The following is a 13,698-nucleotide window of genomic DNA, read 5'->3' as shown; positions in this document are numbered from 1 at the left end:
ACCGTCCCTTTCCTTTCCCTGACAGGTCAGACATCTCCTGTGAAATCACTAAAACCTGTAAGTTAAATCATGTTCTTGTGTTTTTTGCTTGAATCTATAATTAAACAGAAAAAGAACAGTAAAGACAAACGTGCTGCTGAATTATTCAACTCTAAATCGTTTCCCTCCTGTTGCTCTGCTCACGTGTCGCTGCTCTAAGCTGCATTATTCAGCGAGCCCACGTTAGGCAGGTTGTTATTTCTGGAGCTGCGTGTGGGTAAACATGCTGGCTCCATGCAAACAGCACCTTAACATGTGTGTGTGTGTTTGGGTGTGTGTAAGATGGTATTTCATGTTCAACAGCTTCCCCTGAGCTGCTCCTCCGTGCTGCGCTTTAGAGAGGCAGAAACAGACGTACTCATCCTGTTTTGTTGGGGAAACGCAGCGCTATCCTGTTTTGATGAGCTATTTTGGGGGCCTTTTATTCTGCAGCCTAATCCATCCCGAGTTTGACTGCATCCTTGCTCCTGCAGACACAAATCTCTGAGAGTTATGTTTTAATTGCCGCTGCAGCTGAGTGACACACGCGTAGTTTTCGTGACTAACAGATGTTGTGCTCTTTCGCCTGAGGTCATGCAATAATCAGCTGTTTATCCCACCTCTTGATGATGTGTTGTAGTGCACAGGTCCCATGTCCCACGCCACATCTCAGCCTTCCCTGCAGCAGACGGCCTTTGCTGCTGCCCAGCCGCCCCACCAGTCCTCCCAGCCCCTCATCCAGCAGCAGAGGCAGGAGGTAACAAATAGCACAGAGACCCTCAGTCAGCCAGAGGCGGTCCCCGGCGGGCTCCCCGCGTCCACCAGCAACCTGCGCTCGTCTTCACCCAAACCGGACCCGTCTGAGCTTTACCTGAAGTCCAGAGCACTGATGGACAGCAGGCGTGAGTGAAGTTTCCTCACAAATCATTTGGATAAAAACGTATAACAAGGCCATTTTTTAAATTATTTTTAAACTTTTTCTGCATGAAAGCTTCTAAATGATCATTTGATCCAGCTTCCTGAACAAACTCAGTTTGGAGAAATAGCTTTTACATTTGCAAATTTTTTTTTTCTTTCTTTCAATCCTGCAACCCTCGGGTTATGAAACTCGCATTGCCTCCTCTGCCACTGTCATCATGTCTTCATGTAGAATAATATCCTATTACTTCAGTGGTCCTAGAGTTAATGCCTTTACAGCAAATTTTGATAGATGTCATTTTTACCAACCAAAAAATAATTTAAAGAAATCCCATTTTATCTTTAAATTTCCCAAAATGTATCACACCACCATGATTAAGTGTGGAATATATTCTCTGCTTTATTTTCACGTTAGACTCAAAGACCTTTGTACCAAAAATTTGTTTCTGCAATATTATTGTTATTAATTTCAGCAGGTTATACACATCGGTTATACATTAATTCTCTCTCTCTCTCTCTCTCTCTCTCTCTCTCTCTCTCTCTCTCTCTCTCTCTCTGTAGTTTGGTAGTGGAAACAAGCCATTACTTTTTTTTTTTTTTTTTTTTTTTGCAAATTGTTTTGTTAAAAAAACTGTTGAACCAATCCAATGTTATAGCTTTTGTCTGTTTCATGTTTGTTTAAAAAAAGGATGAGGATGTTTAGTAAAACATGTTTACCTATAAATTCTCATCTGATTATCTATAAAATGTGGCTAGCTGAGACAGAGAGGTTTACCTGCATTTTGCTAGTAAAGGTGTAGTTCTCCCATGGCAGTAATTCCCTCCCATTGGAATCCTTTCAAAATAAAGCTATGAGGGCAACAATTCACGGTCACATCCTCTTTTATTGTGCTGAGATAAACACCCCTGCTTGGGCTCACTGTGGCCATCTAGTGGCCATATCAGCAGACTGTTAGTAGTGGGTGCCAGCAGAAAAATGGCCTCTTAAAAAGCTCCAACCTACAAAATGTCTCAGCATTTTATGTGGTATTTTGAAAATATTGTCTATATTTGAAACATTCCATTTCAAGTTATCATGAGTAAACGTATCATGCATTTTTCTCTCTACTTAAATCACATTTTTGGCACTTTTTCTTCATCGTCTTGCATCGATTTTCCTCTCTGCAGCACCGAATACCAAGGACCTGGATGTGTTCATCAAAAGGAATCAGGAATCGGGTTTTGGCTTCAGAGTCCTGGGAGGAGAGGGCCCAGAACAGCCGGTGCGTAGTGGTGTACAAGCGTTTCACACGAGCCATGCTGTGCTGCTCTAATCCCAACTCCTCAGATAGCACAGAACAGCAGTCGCACACCCAATCTGAGCTGCTGCCAGCTGCTGATAGTAGAAATTTAAAGCTGTAGGATGATGGGGGGAAAACTCAGCATCTCATTTTACATCATCAACTGCACAACTTCAGGGATTCCAACCAGTTGATATCATGCCAGATGATCTGTGTGCTGGCTCTCAGATCAGCCTGATTTTCTATCATCATCCGGCATCTACAGGTGTACATCGGGGCAATCGTACCTCTAGGTGCAGCGGAGAAGGACGGGCGCTTGCGGGCGGGAGACGAGCTGCTTTGTATAGATGGCTTTCCCGTCAAGGGCAAATCGCACAAACAGGTGCTGGAGTTGATGACCAACGCTGCTCGCAATGGTCAGGTCATGCTCACCGTCCGCAGGAAAATGGCAAGCACAGGTAGGTCTGCTTTCAGATAATCAGCTCTACGTTTCTCTGAGGGCACTTAAAGCTCCGTTTCTTCATCTCCTCCTTTGGCTGAGATCAGTATGCTGGAGGAAAACCGCAGAGGAAACGCTTTGATGTGGGATTTTCTCCGTAATCCCTTAAATTTGCTCTGGGTGACTTCCTCGTTGGAGAAATTAGAATAAGCGGGGTTTGATCAAAGTTGAGTTCCTGGTATGTGGAGGTTTTCCTAAAGAGGAAATGAAAGTTTTGGAAGGATTCCATTTATTAGATTTCAGTAAAGAGAAATACATATTTTATAAATGGTGGAGTGGGGTTGCTGTTTATCTCTTGAGGCTCAATGGGGCTGTTTCAATGGAAGATTAAAGTATTTCAGCTAAAAGAGCTGATTTAATTCTCAAAGAATGGCAAATAGAGGATGTGCAGAGTTTTCCTTACAGCAGCGTGTCCCTCCTGCTGCAGTGAAAGGCACACCTAACTGCTATCTGACAAGACTCAGGCCCTGTTCACACGTAGCTGGGTGTCCCACAAAATGCAGAAATGTTTCTTTGGTTTGGCGAAGTCACCAAAAACCATTCTTAAAAAAAAAAACCCGATCAAGGTGGAGATTTGTGAATTCTCTGTTAGCATTTGCTTGTGGACGTAAGTAACCGGGGGTTCAGGCTGTGTGACATCACATGCACTAGCTTGTTTGTACAATAGCCGCTCTGTGTAGAAGAGCACAGACAACGGAGGACATTTTTCAGGGATTCGGGAAATTACCGCCGCCTACAGGCTTGGCATGTTTATGAATGTTCTTCACAATCAACTGGATATGTTTACCGAAATCAAAATGGTGTGGACCCAAGTTTTTTTCCTAGATGGATGGGGGAGGATGTTCTGTTTTACAAAAACCTGGCTATGTGTGATCATGACCACAGTCTTGCTCTTGAGATGCAGCACCACTCACTCATGGAGTTCCTCTAGGCTTAAATCTGGGCCCAGCTTCGATCACCACTCAAGTCTCTGTTAAGGCACTTTTGACAGATCCTCAAACAGATCAGATCAGTTATGACTTATAGCAAAGGTAGTGTTCCACTTTTATCACCAAGTTCTTGGGTTATATAAATGTTTGTATTGGGGTTGAGGTCCTCCTCCTCCTTGGCTGTAGGTTTGCATATAATACCAGAAAACCAGACTATTTGCCACCAGTGATGGTTCGACTCTTTTGGCTTCCTGTCTAAAACAGAATCGACTTTCAGAGGATGTTTTTATTTTTGAAGACTCTTATTGATCTGGCGTCATCCCAGCCCATCTCAGGGACCTTTGACTCCATCACTTTTCTGTCAGAGCTTTGATTTCAAGTATCGAGATGATCAGTCCCAAGAGCGGTCGTGGTGATAACTGCAGGCTCCGCCTCAAATCAGCACAGAGACTGGGAAACTTTCAGCAGCTGTTAAAGACGCACTTTTACTCGCTGGCGTCCAGCTTAAATACAGACTTTTTTTAGTATATTTATTCAGATTTATGATAGGTAATTTTTCATTTATCCCATATTACCTTAAAGGACGACACAGAGAGAGAGAGAGAGTAAAATGGTAAATGGCCTGTATTTGATATAGCGCCTTCTAGAGTCATGGAACCCCCCAAGGTGCTTTACAACACAATCAGTCATTCACCCATTCACACACACATTCACACACTGGTGGGGATGAGCTACAATGTAGCCACAGCTGCCCTGGGGCACACTGACAGAGGCGAGGCTGCCGAGCACTGGCGCCACCGGTCCCTCCGACCACCACCAGCAGGCAACGTGGGTTAAGTGTCTTGCCCAAGGACACAACGACAGCGACAGACTGAGCGGGGCTCGAACCTGCAACCCTCCGATTGAAAGGCGAGCACTTGACTCCTGTGCCACCGTCGCCCCAAAGAGTAGATTGATTATTCATAATTTCCATTACCCTGAATCGTCATGCGAGAGCTGGGCGCTGAAAACCCGTCCATGGAGCCAACCGCAAACCTCCCCCACTCTGCTCCGGACAAAGCCCTCAGCTCACCAGCTCTGCATGCCCGCATCCTCCACCAAAATGTTGGGTAATTAAATGTTGGGTAATTTGTACTTCTCCATAACCCTGGAACCTGAAATGAACACACAGGACAAAAGGGAGACATTTTATACCAAATTGCCAAATGAGGGGGAGACCATATATGACAGTAACTCTCTCCAAAGCTAGCTGCCATGCGTCTCCCACTTTCTTCAGAGTTTCCAGTGGCTTTAATCAGCAAAGGATGGAGAAGGCGGGGCCTTCTTGGGTTACAGAGGTGCAGAGACCCATCACCCCCCACACAAAGGAAGATTCACAGACCAAGCAAAATGAACATTTAATAAAAATACCTAACAATTTATGCCTGCAGTTTAGAGAATATTTTCATAATGTATGTTTTGCTGGTTAGAGCTTTGATACAGTCTTTTCTGATTGTGCATGCTTGTCTCTCAGATGGCAGTGGAGAGGAGGAGAGCGGCCAGAAGCCCCAACAGGTGGCGTCGGCTCTGGTCAGCAGCTCTCCCTCCACGCCTCCCAGCACGCACCCCGCTCAGCCCTCCAGACCGGAGAGCTTCGACGTCACACTGCAGCGCAAAGACAACGAGGGCTTTGGCTTTGTCATTCTCACATCGAAGAACAAGCCCCCACCCGGAGGTTAGCATCAGATCAGAAAAGATCTTTCATCACGTAAAATCACTTCACGGGTGACTTTTGAACGTAATGAAAATGCAAACAGAATGAAGCCAAACTGCATGTATTTGTTACATATTAGTTTAATAGCAGCGTCGCTGTTTCCATCTGCGCCAGTATGAACCGGATTAAGACCTCTGTCTGAGTTAGACACAGCTGGCATTTTCTGATCACTTTAACCCAAATGAGCTCATCTGTCTTAACGGGAATAATGTAATTAAGCCATGGGGAGGGCTTGTTTTCATAGCTCGATTCTATCAGCGCGCAGCAGAGATGCTGCTGGCGAAAGGGACGATCTGTGTTTTCAGGGATTAGAATCTAATCGAGCATTCTGATGGATGCAAAAAGCTTGGGAGCATTTTTTAAACCAGAACATTTATATTGACTGAGCTTATTGTTTTTTCTTGGGGTGTCAGAAACTGATTCGTCATCACTGCGTTCCCTTCTCGGCTCAAAGCTGTGGAGCGTGTGGCTATTTTTGAATACTTTTTCATTAGAATTACACCTAAATTCAACATAATCACATAAGAATCTAGAACATTTCCCCACATTTGTACAGGTGTCTTTTTTCGTTGCTTGTTGTTTCTGCTGAACATGATCATCGTTGCTCTTTTCCTTTCTTCCAGTCATACCTCATAAAATCGGTCGTATAATTGAAGGCAGCCCCACGGATCAGAGTGGTCAGGTGAAAGTGGGCGACCGTATCTCTGCGGTGAACGGTCAGTCCATCATGGAGATGTCGCACAACGACATCGTTCAGCTCATCAAGGACGCCGGGAACACGGTCACCCTGACTGTCGTACCTGAAGACGGTAAGTTGGCTCGAGTCTCAATTTCTACCGCCCTGATCACCGAGGAGAACCAGATAACAGAAAAGGTCGGTGTGTCCTCACAGACGGAGCTCCTCCTTCTGGAACAAACTCTGTGAAGCAGAGCCCTTCGGCCCAGCACAGAGCTGTGGGCCAACAGCCTCCCAGTTACCAAGACAGGTACACAAACGTACACGTGGAGTTCAGACGATGAAGTGCTTCTTGTGCGTGTTATTTAAATGGTTCCACGTGTTAAGATGTCCAACTTGTTTTCAGTGTGTAGCTTGAGTGCGTTGTGGGATTTGTTGGGTGTTTTCTGCTCACAAGCCAAATATTTGTTCAGATCATGTTCAGTAAGGTGAGTTGGATGTGGGCTAGGGCCTTGTGTTGGACGTGAACCGGTACAGTCCAGAGCCTCCGCAGTTTAGTCCACTCATTTGGGTGGAGAGCCTCAAGAGGAGGTTCTTCCTTCCAATGATGAAGATTCAGAATACAAGCACAACACAAGCCTGGAGAACTAAAGAGGCGGAACATTTAGGACCAGGCATCCTGTGTTGCTGGTTGAGATCTAGTAGTCTCCCTTAAGCCGGGCGTACACTGTGCGACTTTTTCACTTTTTTGAGCCGATTTTCCACTCGTGCGAGAATCCACGAGATCAGGGCGAGTTTTGCGCTGAGCGTCGTGTAGTGTACAGGGGGTTACGAGAGGCGATTAACACCACGTGACCAGCTACCGACCAGCAGTCGTGAGGTCACACGGACTTCTGGTGTGTTTGATATTTTGCTCGTCCCTCGTGAGGGTATCGCACTGTTGAAGCGGCGCTGCGAGCAGCTGCGACCCAAAATGTATCAGAACCGCTCACGGCGCATGCGCAATCCTGCATCAACACCGCTCGCCCGCTATTTCCCTAATAACACACGCTGTTCGTTTTTGTTTCTACACGTTTTTTTACTCACAAAGATTGTCAAGAAAGCGTGTTTGTCGTGTTCATGTCAAATTAAGCTGATCACAAAACACAGATTTACTTTCTTTATTTCGTTTTCCTCATCCAACCCCCATAAATCCCTGTGAGTCCTCCTGCAGCACTCCCAAAGGACAACAGGCAAGACAAGACAAAAAAGTCTGACGTGTTGAGTAAAAACTGCTATTTTTAGCATATTTTTAGGGCCGACGTGTTGCTACCAGACGTGCAGTGTGAGCAGTCAGGTCGCATCCGAGAACTGGGTCGTGCAGTGTGAGCGCATGACTCGTGAGATCTGCCCTGCGAGGAAGTCGTACAGTTTGAGCTGAAGCTGAGTGCTACGAGTGAAAAAGTTGCACAGTGTACGCCCGGCTTAGTCTACTTCACACCGATCCTGGTGTGTGCAAACAGCCAAAGCCCTCTGTTACATCGGCTCTAAAGGGGATCGTTCCATCTTTCACTTCACACAAGCTTCTGATCCCAGGTTTGATGCAACCAGAGTTTCAGCCCCAATCGTTCCAAAGCCCCTCTGGTGCTTTGCTGCCATGTGGCCGATTGTCATTAATGGAGTATGTGCTCCTTGTTATCTAACCCCCTTCACACACACACACACACCACCCCATCGACTTGGACAGAGAGACAGAAGTGGAATTAATGAAGGACCATCCTTTTCTTTTGACCCTATTTCCAGGGAGAGTGACCTGTGTCTACTCTTCTACTGGAGCCACCTTTAACCACCTTCTCTCTTCATTGTTGACGTCTCTCCATTACTCAGCAGCACTCTGCCTCCTGGTTTAATCAGCAGCACATGCCTCGGGTCGACCCAGGCTCAGATGCGAGCTGCGGCTGACAGCTTGGCAGCGTGAAGTGCACAAACACTCATCAGGGCTGGAGCCGCTAAGGATGTTCAGCTCTTCAGATGGTGTGTCAGCACGGCTAAGTTCCCACAGAGGCATTGTAATGAGCTCTGCGAAGCGTTAAAGCGTGCCGCTGTTATCCGTCACTGAAACTTGGCTGCAGCACGGCTCTTGGAAGGATTTACGTTTCTCTGCTCGGGTTAAATAATGAAATCATCAGAGAGAGAGAGAGAGAGGCTTGTGCTGCTGGAATCAAGGCGTGGCAAAGCGTGGATCAGAGTTTTCAGTGTTACGGTTTTATGCTTTAAGAACAACCCAGTGTGGTTGACTCCTTTTTTTAAAATCTGTGACAGGAATGGTGACTCTGATCTGAAGAACTCGGTCCAGCCAAATGAACGGGGAGCACTCATCGCATCAGGCCCCAAGCAGGTAAAACCAAAGACACCGTCTGGTGTTTAAGGCTTTAGCTGTATTTTAATGATGTCAGCAAACCGTGATGTGTTTTAAGTCACGTTAAGGGTGAAACTGATTTTTGCTGCATTGTCTTGAGTTTGCGGTGGACTTTTTATGAAGTGCCCCAGTCGTAAAGACGTATTTTGTTTCTCTCTGGGACTAACAGGGCTGCCTCGTGGTGGAGCTCGAGCGCAGCCAGCGGGGTTTCGGCTTCAGCCTGAGAGGAGGAAAAGAGTACAACATGGGCCTGTACATCCTGCGGCTCGCTGAGGAGGGGCCTGCGCTCAAAGATGGGAGGATACACGTGGGTTCATTTATCTGCTCTTTTAATTATAGCTCAATCAGAAATCTATGCAAACCCCTATAAACCAAAATGCTGTGGTAAAACTGGTAACGATAGAACAGAACACGTCAGAATATGGGGATGAATGGGTGGATTGTACTTGCCCATGCCTGAACAGGAAGTCACGGTTCTCCATAGACACCACTTGAATAAAGATAATTTAGTACATAAGACTGTCTTCTCCGGGTGAGGGATGAGGTCCCGAGTGGAGGAGTTTAAGCATCTCGGTCGTGTTCATGAGCGAGGGAAAGATGGAGTACGAGATCGACAGGTAGATTGGTGCTGCGTCTGCATTGATGCGGGCGTTGTACCGGTCTGTCGTGGTGAAGAGAGAGCTGAGCCAGAAGGCGAAGCTTTCGATTTACCGATCGATCTACGTTCCTACCCTCACCTGTGGTCATGAGCTTTGGGTAGTGACCGAAATAACGGGATTGCGGATACAAGCGATCCAAAATTAGTTTTCTCCGCAGAGTGGATGGGCTCTCCCTTAAGCCGGGCGTACACTGTGCGACTTTTTCACTTTTTTGAGCCGATTTTCCAGTCGTGCGAGAATCCACGACATCGGGGCGAGTTTTGCGCCGAGCGGTCGTGTAGTGTACAGGGGGTTACGAGAGGCGATTAACACCACGTGACCAGCTACCGATCAGCAATCGTGAGCTCGCACGGACTTCTGGCGTGTTTAATATTTTGCTCGTCCCTCGTGAGGGTATCGCACTGTTGAAGCGGCGCTGCGACCCAAAAAGTATCAGAACCGCTCACGGCGCATGCGCAATCATGCATCAACGCCGCTCGCTCGCTATTTCCCTAATAACACACGTTGTTCGTTTTTGTTTCTACACGTTTTTTTACTCACAAAGATTGTCGAGAGAGCGTGTTTGTCGTGTTCATGTCAAATTAAACTGATCACAAAACACTGATTTACTTTCTTTATTTCGTTTTCCTCATCCAACCCCCATAAATCCCTGTGTGTCCTCCTGCAGCACTCCCGAAGGACAACAGGCAAAACAAGACAAAAAAGTCTGACGTGTTGTGTAAAAACTGCTATTTTTAGCACATTTTTAGGGCCGACGTGTTGCTACCAGACGTACAGTGTGAGCAGTCAGATCGCATCCGAGAACTGGGTCGTGCAGTGTGAGCGCATGGCTCGTGAGATCTGCCCTGCGAGGAAGTCGTACAGTTTGAGCTGAAGCTGAGTGCTACGAGTGAAAATGTCACACAGTGTACGCCCGGCTTTAGAGATAGGGTGAAAAGCTCGGTCATCCAGGAGGGGCTCGGAGTAGACCCGCTGCTCCTCCACATCAAGCATCTAGTTAAGATGCCTTCTGGACACCTCCCTGGTGAGGTTTTCTGGGCACATCCAACTGGTAGAAGACCTAAAGGAAGACCCAGGACACCCTGGAGAGACTATTTCGCGGCTGGCCAGGGAATGCTTTTGGATCCCTCTGGAGGAGCTGGCCCAAGTGGCTGGGGAGAGGGATGTCTGGGCCTCTGTCTAGGCCACCACCCCCTCAACCCAACCCCGCATAAGCGGATGAAAATGGACGGATGGAATGCATAAGATGAACGAAGACGTGTTTATTTTGTGTTACTTGCTAAACCAGCTTTAGAAGTTACTTGTGTCTACCACTAGGGGGCAGTGTGGAATAAGAAGTATGTGAGAAGGGAGAGTGAGAGAGTTGAGATGGATGCCTGATACTGCCGCATGTGTTGTTTTTTTGTGATTGGTGAATTTAAACTCTAAATCTGAATTGCAGGTTGGAGATCAGATCGTAGAGATCAACGGCGAGGCCACGCAGGGCATCACCCACACTCGGGCGATTGAGCTGATCCAAGCAGGAGGCACTAAGGTTCACCTGCTGCTCCGACCTGGTCAGGGCCTGGTTCCGGATCACAGTGAGTCACGGCTGAAGGATCGCCTGTGTTTAGCTCAACACGCCATCCACTTGAGTACAGAAGATGCTTGGCAGCAGGATGCTTCTTGGTTCTCATGCATGGGTTGCAAAGCTTCTCTTTGACCTTTTCGTTGGTGTCTCCTCATGACCTCTGCTGCTGTTTATCACCTTTGCTTTCTCTGTTTTTCTGCTCTGGCACGGCTGTCTGTTTTCTACCTTTTTATCTCCTCCTCCTCCTATAGGTCTGAACTCTTCTTCCACCCTGTGCTTCTACATGAAACCAGAGCATCAATAAGGCCTCACTGCTTTTTCTCGGTCTGTCCTAATAACCTTGGTAAATCTTGGACTCCTCCTTGTTTTTTCCTTTGACCTCTTGTTGAATTAGTTTATCCCTCTCATAGAGTTTTGTGTGACTAATGGGCCATTCCCATCTGTACCGTGTCGGCCCGGGCCGGGTAGCCCCAGTCGGCCCCAGCCTGGCCCGGTTGATTCCACACATCCTTGTCTTAAGCCCATGTGGGCTGATTCTACCCACCAATCAGAGGCTTGCTCTAATGGAAGGTGTGGATTTGCTGTCAGCAGTGGGTGTGTTGGCCCTGGTCGGCCTGAAGCAGACCCCCTCGAGAAGAGGGCTGAGAATGAGCCTTGGTTGGCCCGGAAAAATACCAGGCCACCCAGATATGTAAACAACCTACGCTACCCGGCCCGGGCCGACCCGGTACAGATGGGAATGGCCCATAATGGTGCAGTCCTCAGTCTGATCTCCAGAGGGTTGATTGGAGGCCTCGGCACCCTCATGCTGCTTGGTGGTCAGCACAACCGTCCCTGTGCTTTCATCAGCATCAACCCTTCAATTCCAAAGAGCAAAATGAGATTTAATTTCTGACTCCAGGAAACCAGAAACCTAATTTCTGCACCACTAAGTCTACTTCTTGTCTTTTACTTCTCCTACCCAGCCCTCACCCCCTTCTGGGGTTTCCTGCTGCACATTTCTGCTCCTAAGCATGGCTGTGCAGCCCTTATCAGCTCATAGGAAAATTGAAACGTCAGTGCGGGTTGAGCCCCGGCACCCTCCCGGCTGATGCATATCTCTCCAGCATTTAGATGGTTATTGCAAAGAGGATTTTCAGTCTGCTTGGTGCTTCTGTTGCATGACATTTTCAATTAATGCTGATTCTTGTTGAATGTGCAAAGCATTCCCTTTAAGGGAGTTTTTTTTTCTTTAGCTTTGGCATTTTATTTGAATTCCTGCAGCAGATTAGAGGTTAGCTGGATAATTTTCTGAAATTTTAATGTTTGTTTTTTTTAGGTTCAAAAGACAAACGAGCCATTCCAACCAACTACCCCAGACTCTCTGCATCTGACGCCCAGTCATCTCCGTCCTCCCCCGCCTCTCCCTCCTTCTTTACCTCAGAAAGATCCCCATCTTCCCCCAAATTGTCCACCCCTACAGATCTCTCTGGAGGATTGAACTACAGGGAGTCTGAATCACCGGGGGCTGAACAGGAACACAGACAAGCCAACAGATCACAATCCCACAATCTTAGGCGCACCACCAGCCCTAGTGCCCACACCAGACAGGCTGCCAAGAACGACTCTAAGTCTGGAAGTCTCAGGAGAGCCACTGAAGGCCAGTCAGATCACAGGGAGCGGTCTCAAAGCCCTCGGAAAATCGAGCGGAGCCAGAGTGGATCACTGGAGGACATGAACAAGGGGAGAAAGGCCCAAGGACAGAGAGACCCCTACTCCTCCGGTGCAAGGAAGGGCTCCAAAAGGGACCATGAACCGACACTGCATTCAAGAGACCTGGAAGAGCCTCAGAGCCCCCGGCGCCCAGCTGGCCAACAGCCCGGCGTTTCCACAGGGGAAGCAAAAGAGTGGAAGTCTGTGGAGGAGGATGCTGCTCACTGGCAGGAGAAGGGAGTTGAAGAGAATAGAGACAAAAACTGGGGGATTGGCGACCGCCACAGGAAGGGAAGGAGGGCTGGGAAAGAGGCTGCAGTGCCAAAATCCTACAGGGAGAGGATGGGGTCAGGCGCCAATCCCGGTACAGCGACCCAGAGGGAGAGAGCAGACAGAGATTATGGAGAGAACAAGCAGCAGGCAGGCGACGTGAGTCGGAAGGATCCCAGAGGTTCCAGCAGCATCATCCAGGACCCCAGCTGCGACGGGACAAACACCAGCAAGAAGGCCCCCATCACCCCCGGCCCGTGGAAAGTCCCCAGCTCGGCCAAGGTCCATCCCCATGTGGATACAGCTTATGCAGATGTATGAAACCCAGACAAGACCAGATGAGACCTGAGCCTCTCAGAGATGGAAGAGCAGAGCGGAAGAACCCCCCCCCCCCCCCCCCCCCCAATTGGACAGATATAACCAGCAACACACCTCATCAACTGTTCTCTTTAGTTTGTTTCACCCAGTATGCCTCAGATGGTTTACATCAAGCTGCTGATGTGTGTGTGTGTGTGTGTGTGTGTTATTTTTTTAAGTCTATTTCGTGCCAATCAGAGACTCCGGTTAAGAAGAAGCTCACTGTGAACCAGATTAGAGGTGATTGAATGAAGTGCTCCTCCTCTCCATCCGAACCACCAGAAGGAACCCGCTTTTTCTCACCTTACAGGATTACAGGCATTTTTCTGCACTCTTAGCAGCTTTTATACGTAGCAAGAATTATTCACTGTCGTCTCAAATGGACCAAAGCAAAGTGGACAACTGTAAACTTAAGATTTTTTTAAGAACCCGACCAGAGCTGTGACTCGTGAATGCAACCTTGTGAAGTCATGTATGGAATCTGGGCGGTGCGTCCACCCTGGAGCTTTATACGTACCAATGAGCAGACCAGATACTTGTGCTTCTAAATTTAATGTTAATTACAATGTTTGTGTTGTGACAATTAAGCATAATGTCCATTCCATAAGAAAACAAGCTGTCCTTGCAGAGGCATCTCCCTTTGGACGTGCACTTGGATAGAAGCAGACCATGTAGATAA

At 47.6% G+C, this 13,698-nt stretch overlaps 1 protein-coding gene across 4 annotated transcripts in view; it reads left to right on the top strand.

The window, feature by feature from the left end:
* The window catches only part of magi3a (membrane associated guanylate kinase, WW and PDZ domain containing 3a), a 188,152-nt gene extending 175,092 nt beyond the window's left edge, over positions 1-13,060 (top strand). For 3 of the 4 annotated variants that reach the window (XM_070544798.1, XM_070544799.1, XM_070544801.1), the window contains 11 exons: positions 26-57; positions 659-920; positions 2,104-2,198; positions 2,482-2,674; positions 5,158-5,358; positions 6,021-6,206; positions 6,290-6,383; positions 8,375-8,450; positions 8,641-8,778; positions 10,572-10,710; positions 12,019-13,060. In XM_070544798.1, coding sequence (XP_070400899.1) covers positions 26-57; positions 659-920; positions 2,104-2,198; positions 2,482-2,674; positions 5,158-5,358; positions 6,021-6,206; positions 6,290-6,383; positions 8,375-8,450; positions 8,641-8,778; positions 10,572-10,710; positions 12,019-12,983 — 2,381 coding nt within the window. In that variant the 3' untranslated portion in view covers positions 12,984-13,060. Of the gene's footprint in view, positions 1-25; positions 58-658; positions 921-2,103; positions 2,199-2,481; positions 2,675-5,157; positions 5,359-6,020; positions 6,207-6,289; positions 6,384-8,374; positions 8,451-8,640; positions 8,779-10,571; positions 10,711-10,951; positions 11,044-12,018 lie in introns of all 4 variants that reach the window. The other variant, XM_070544802.1, reaches the window with a different exon arrangement.
* Positions 13,061-13,698: the final 638 nt, after the last annotated feature.

The sequence above is a fragment of the Nothobranchius furzeri genome, chromosome 15, assembly GCF_043380555.1.
Source record: "Nothobranchius furzeri strain GRZ-AD chromosome 15, NfurGRZ-RIMD1, whole genome shotgun sequence".
NCBI lineage: Eukaryota > Metazoa > Chordata > Actinopteri > Cyprinodontiformes > Nothobranchiidae > Nothobranchius > Nothobranchius furzeri.
The sequence above is the reverse complement of the archived record's forward strand: the minus strand, read 5'-3'. Positions and strand labels throughout refer to the sequence as shown.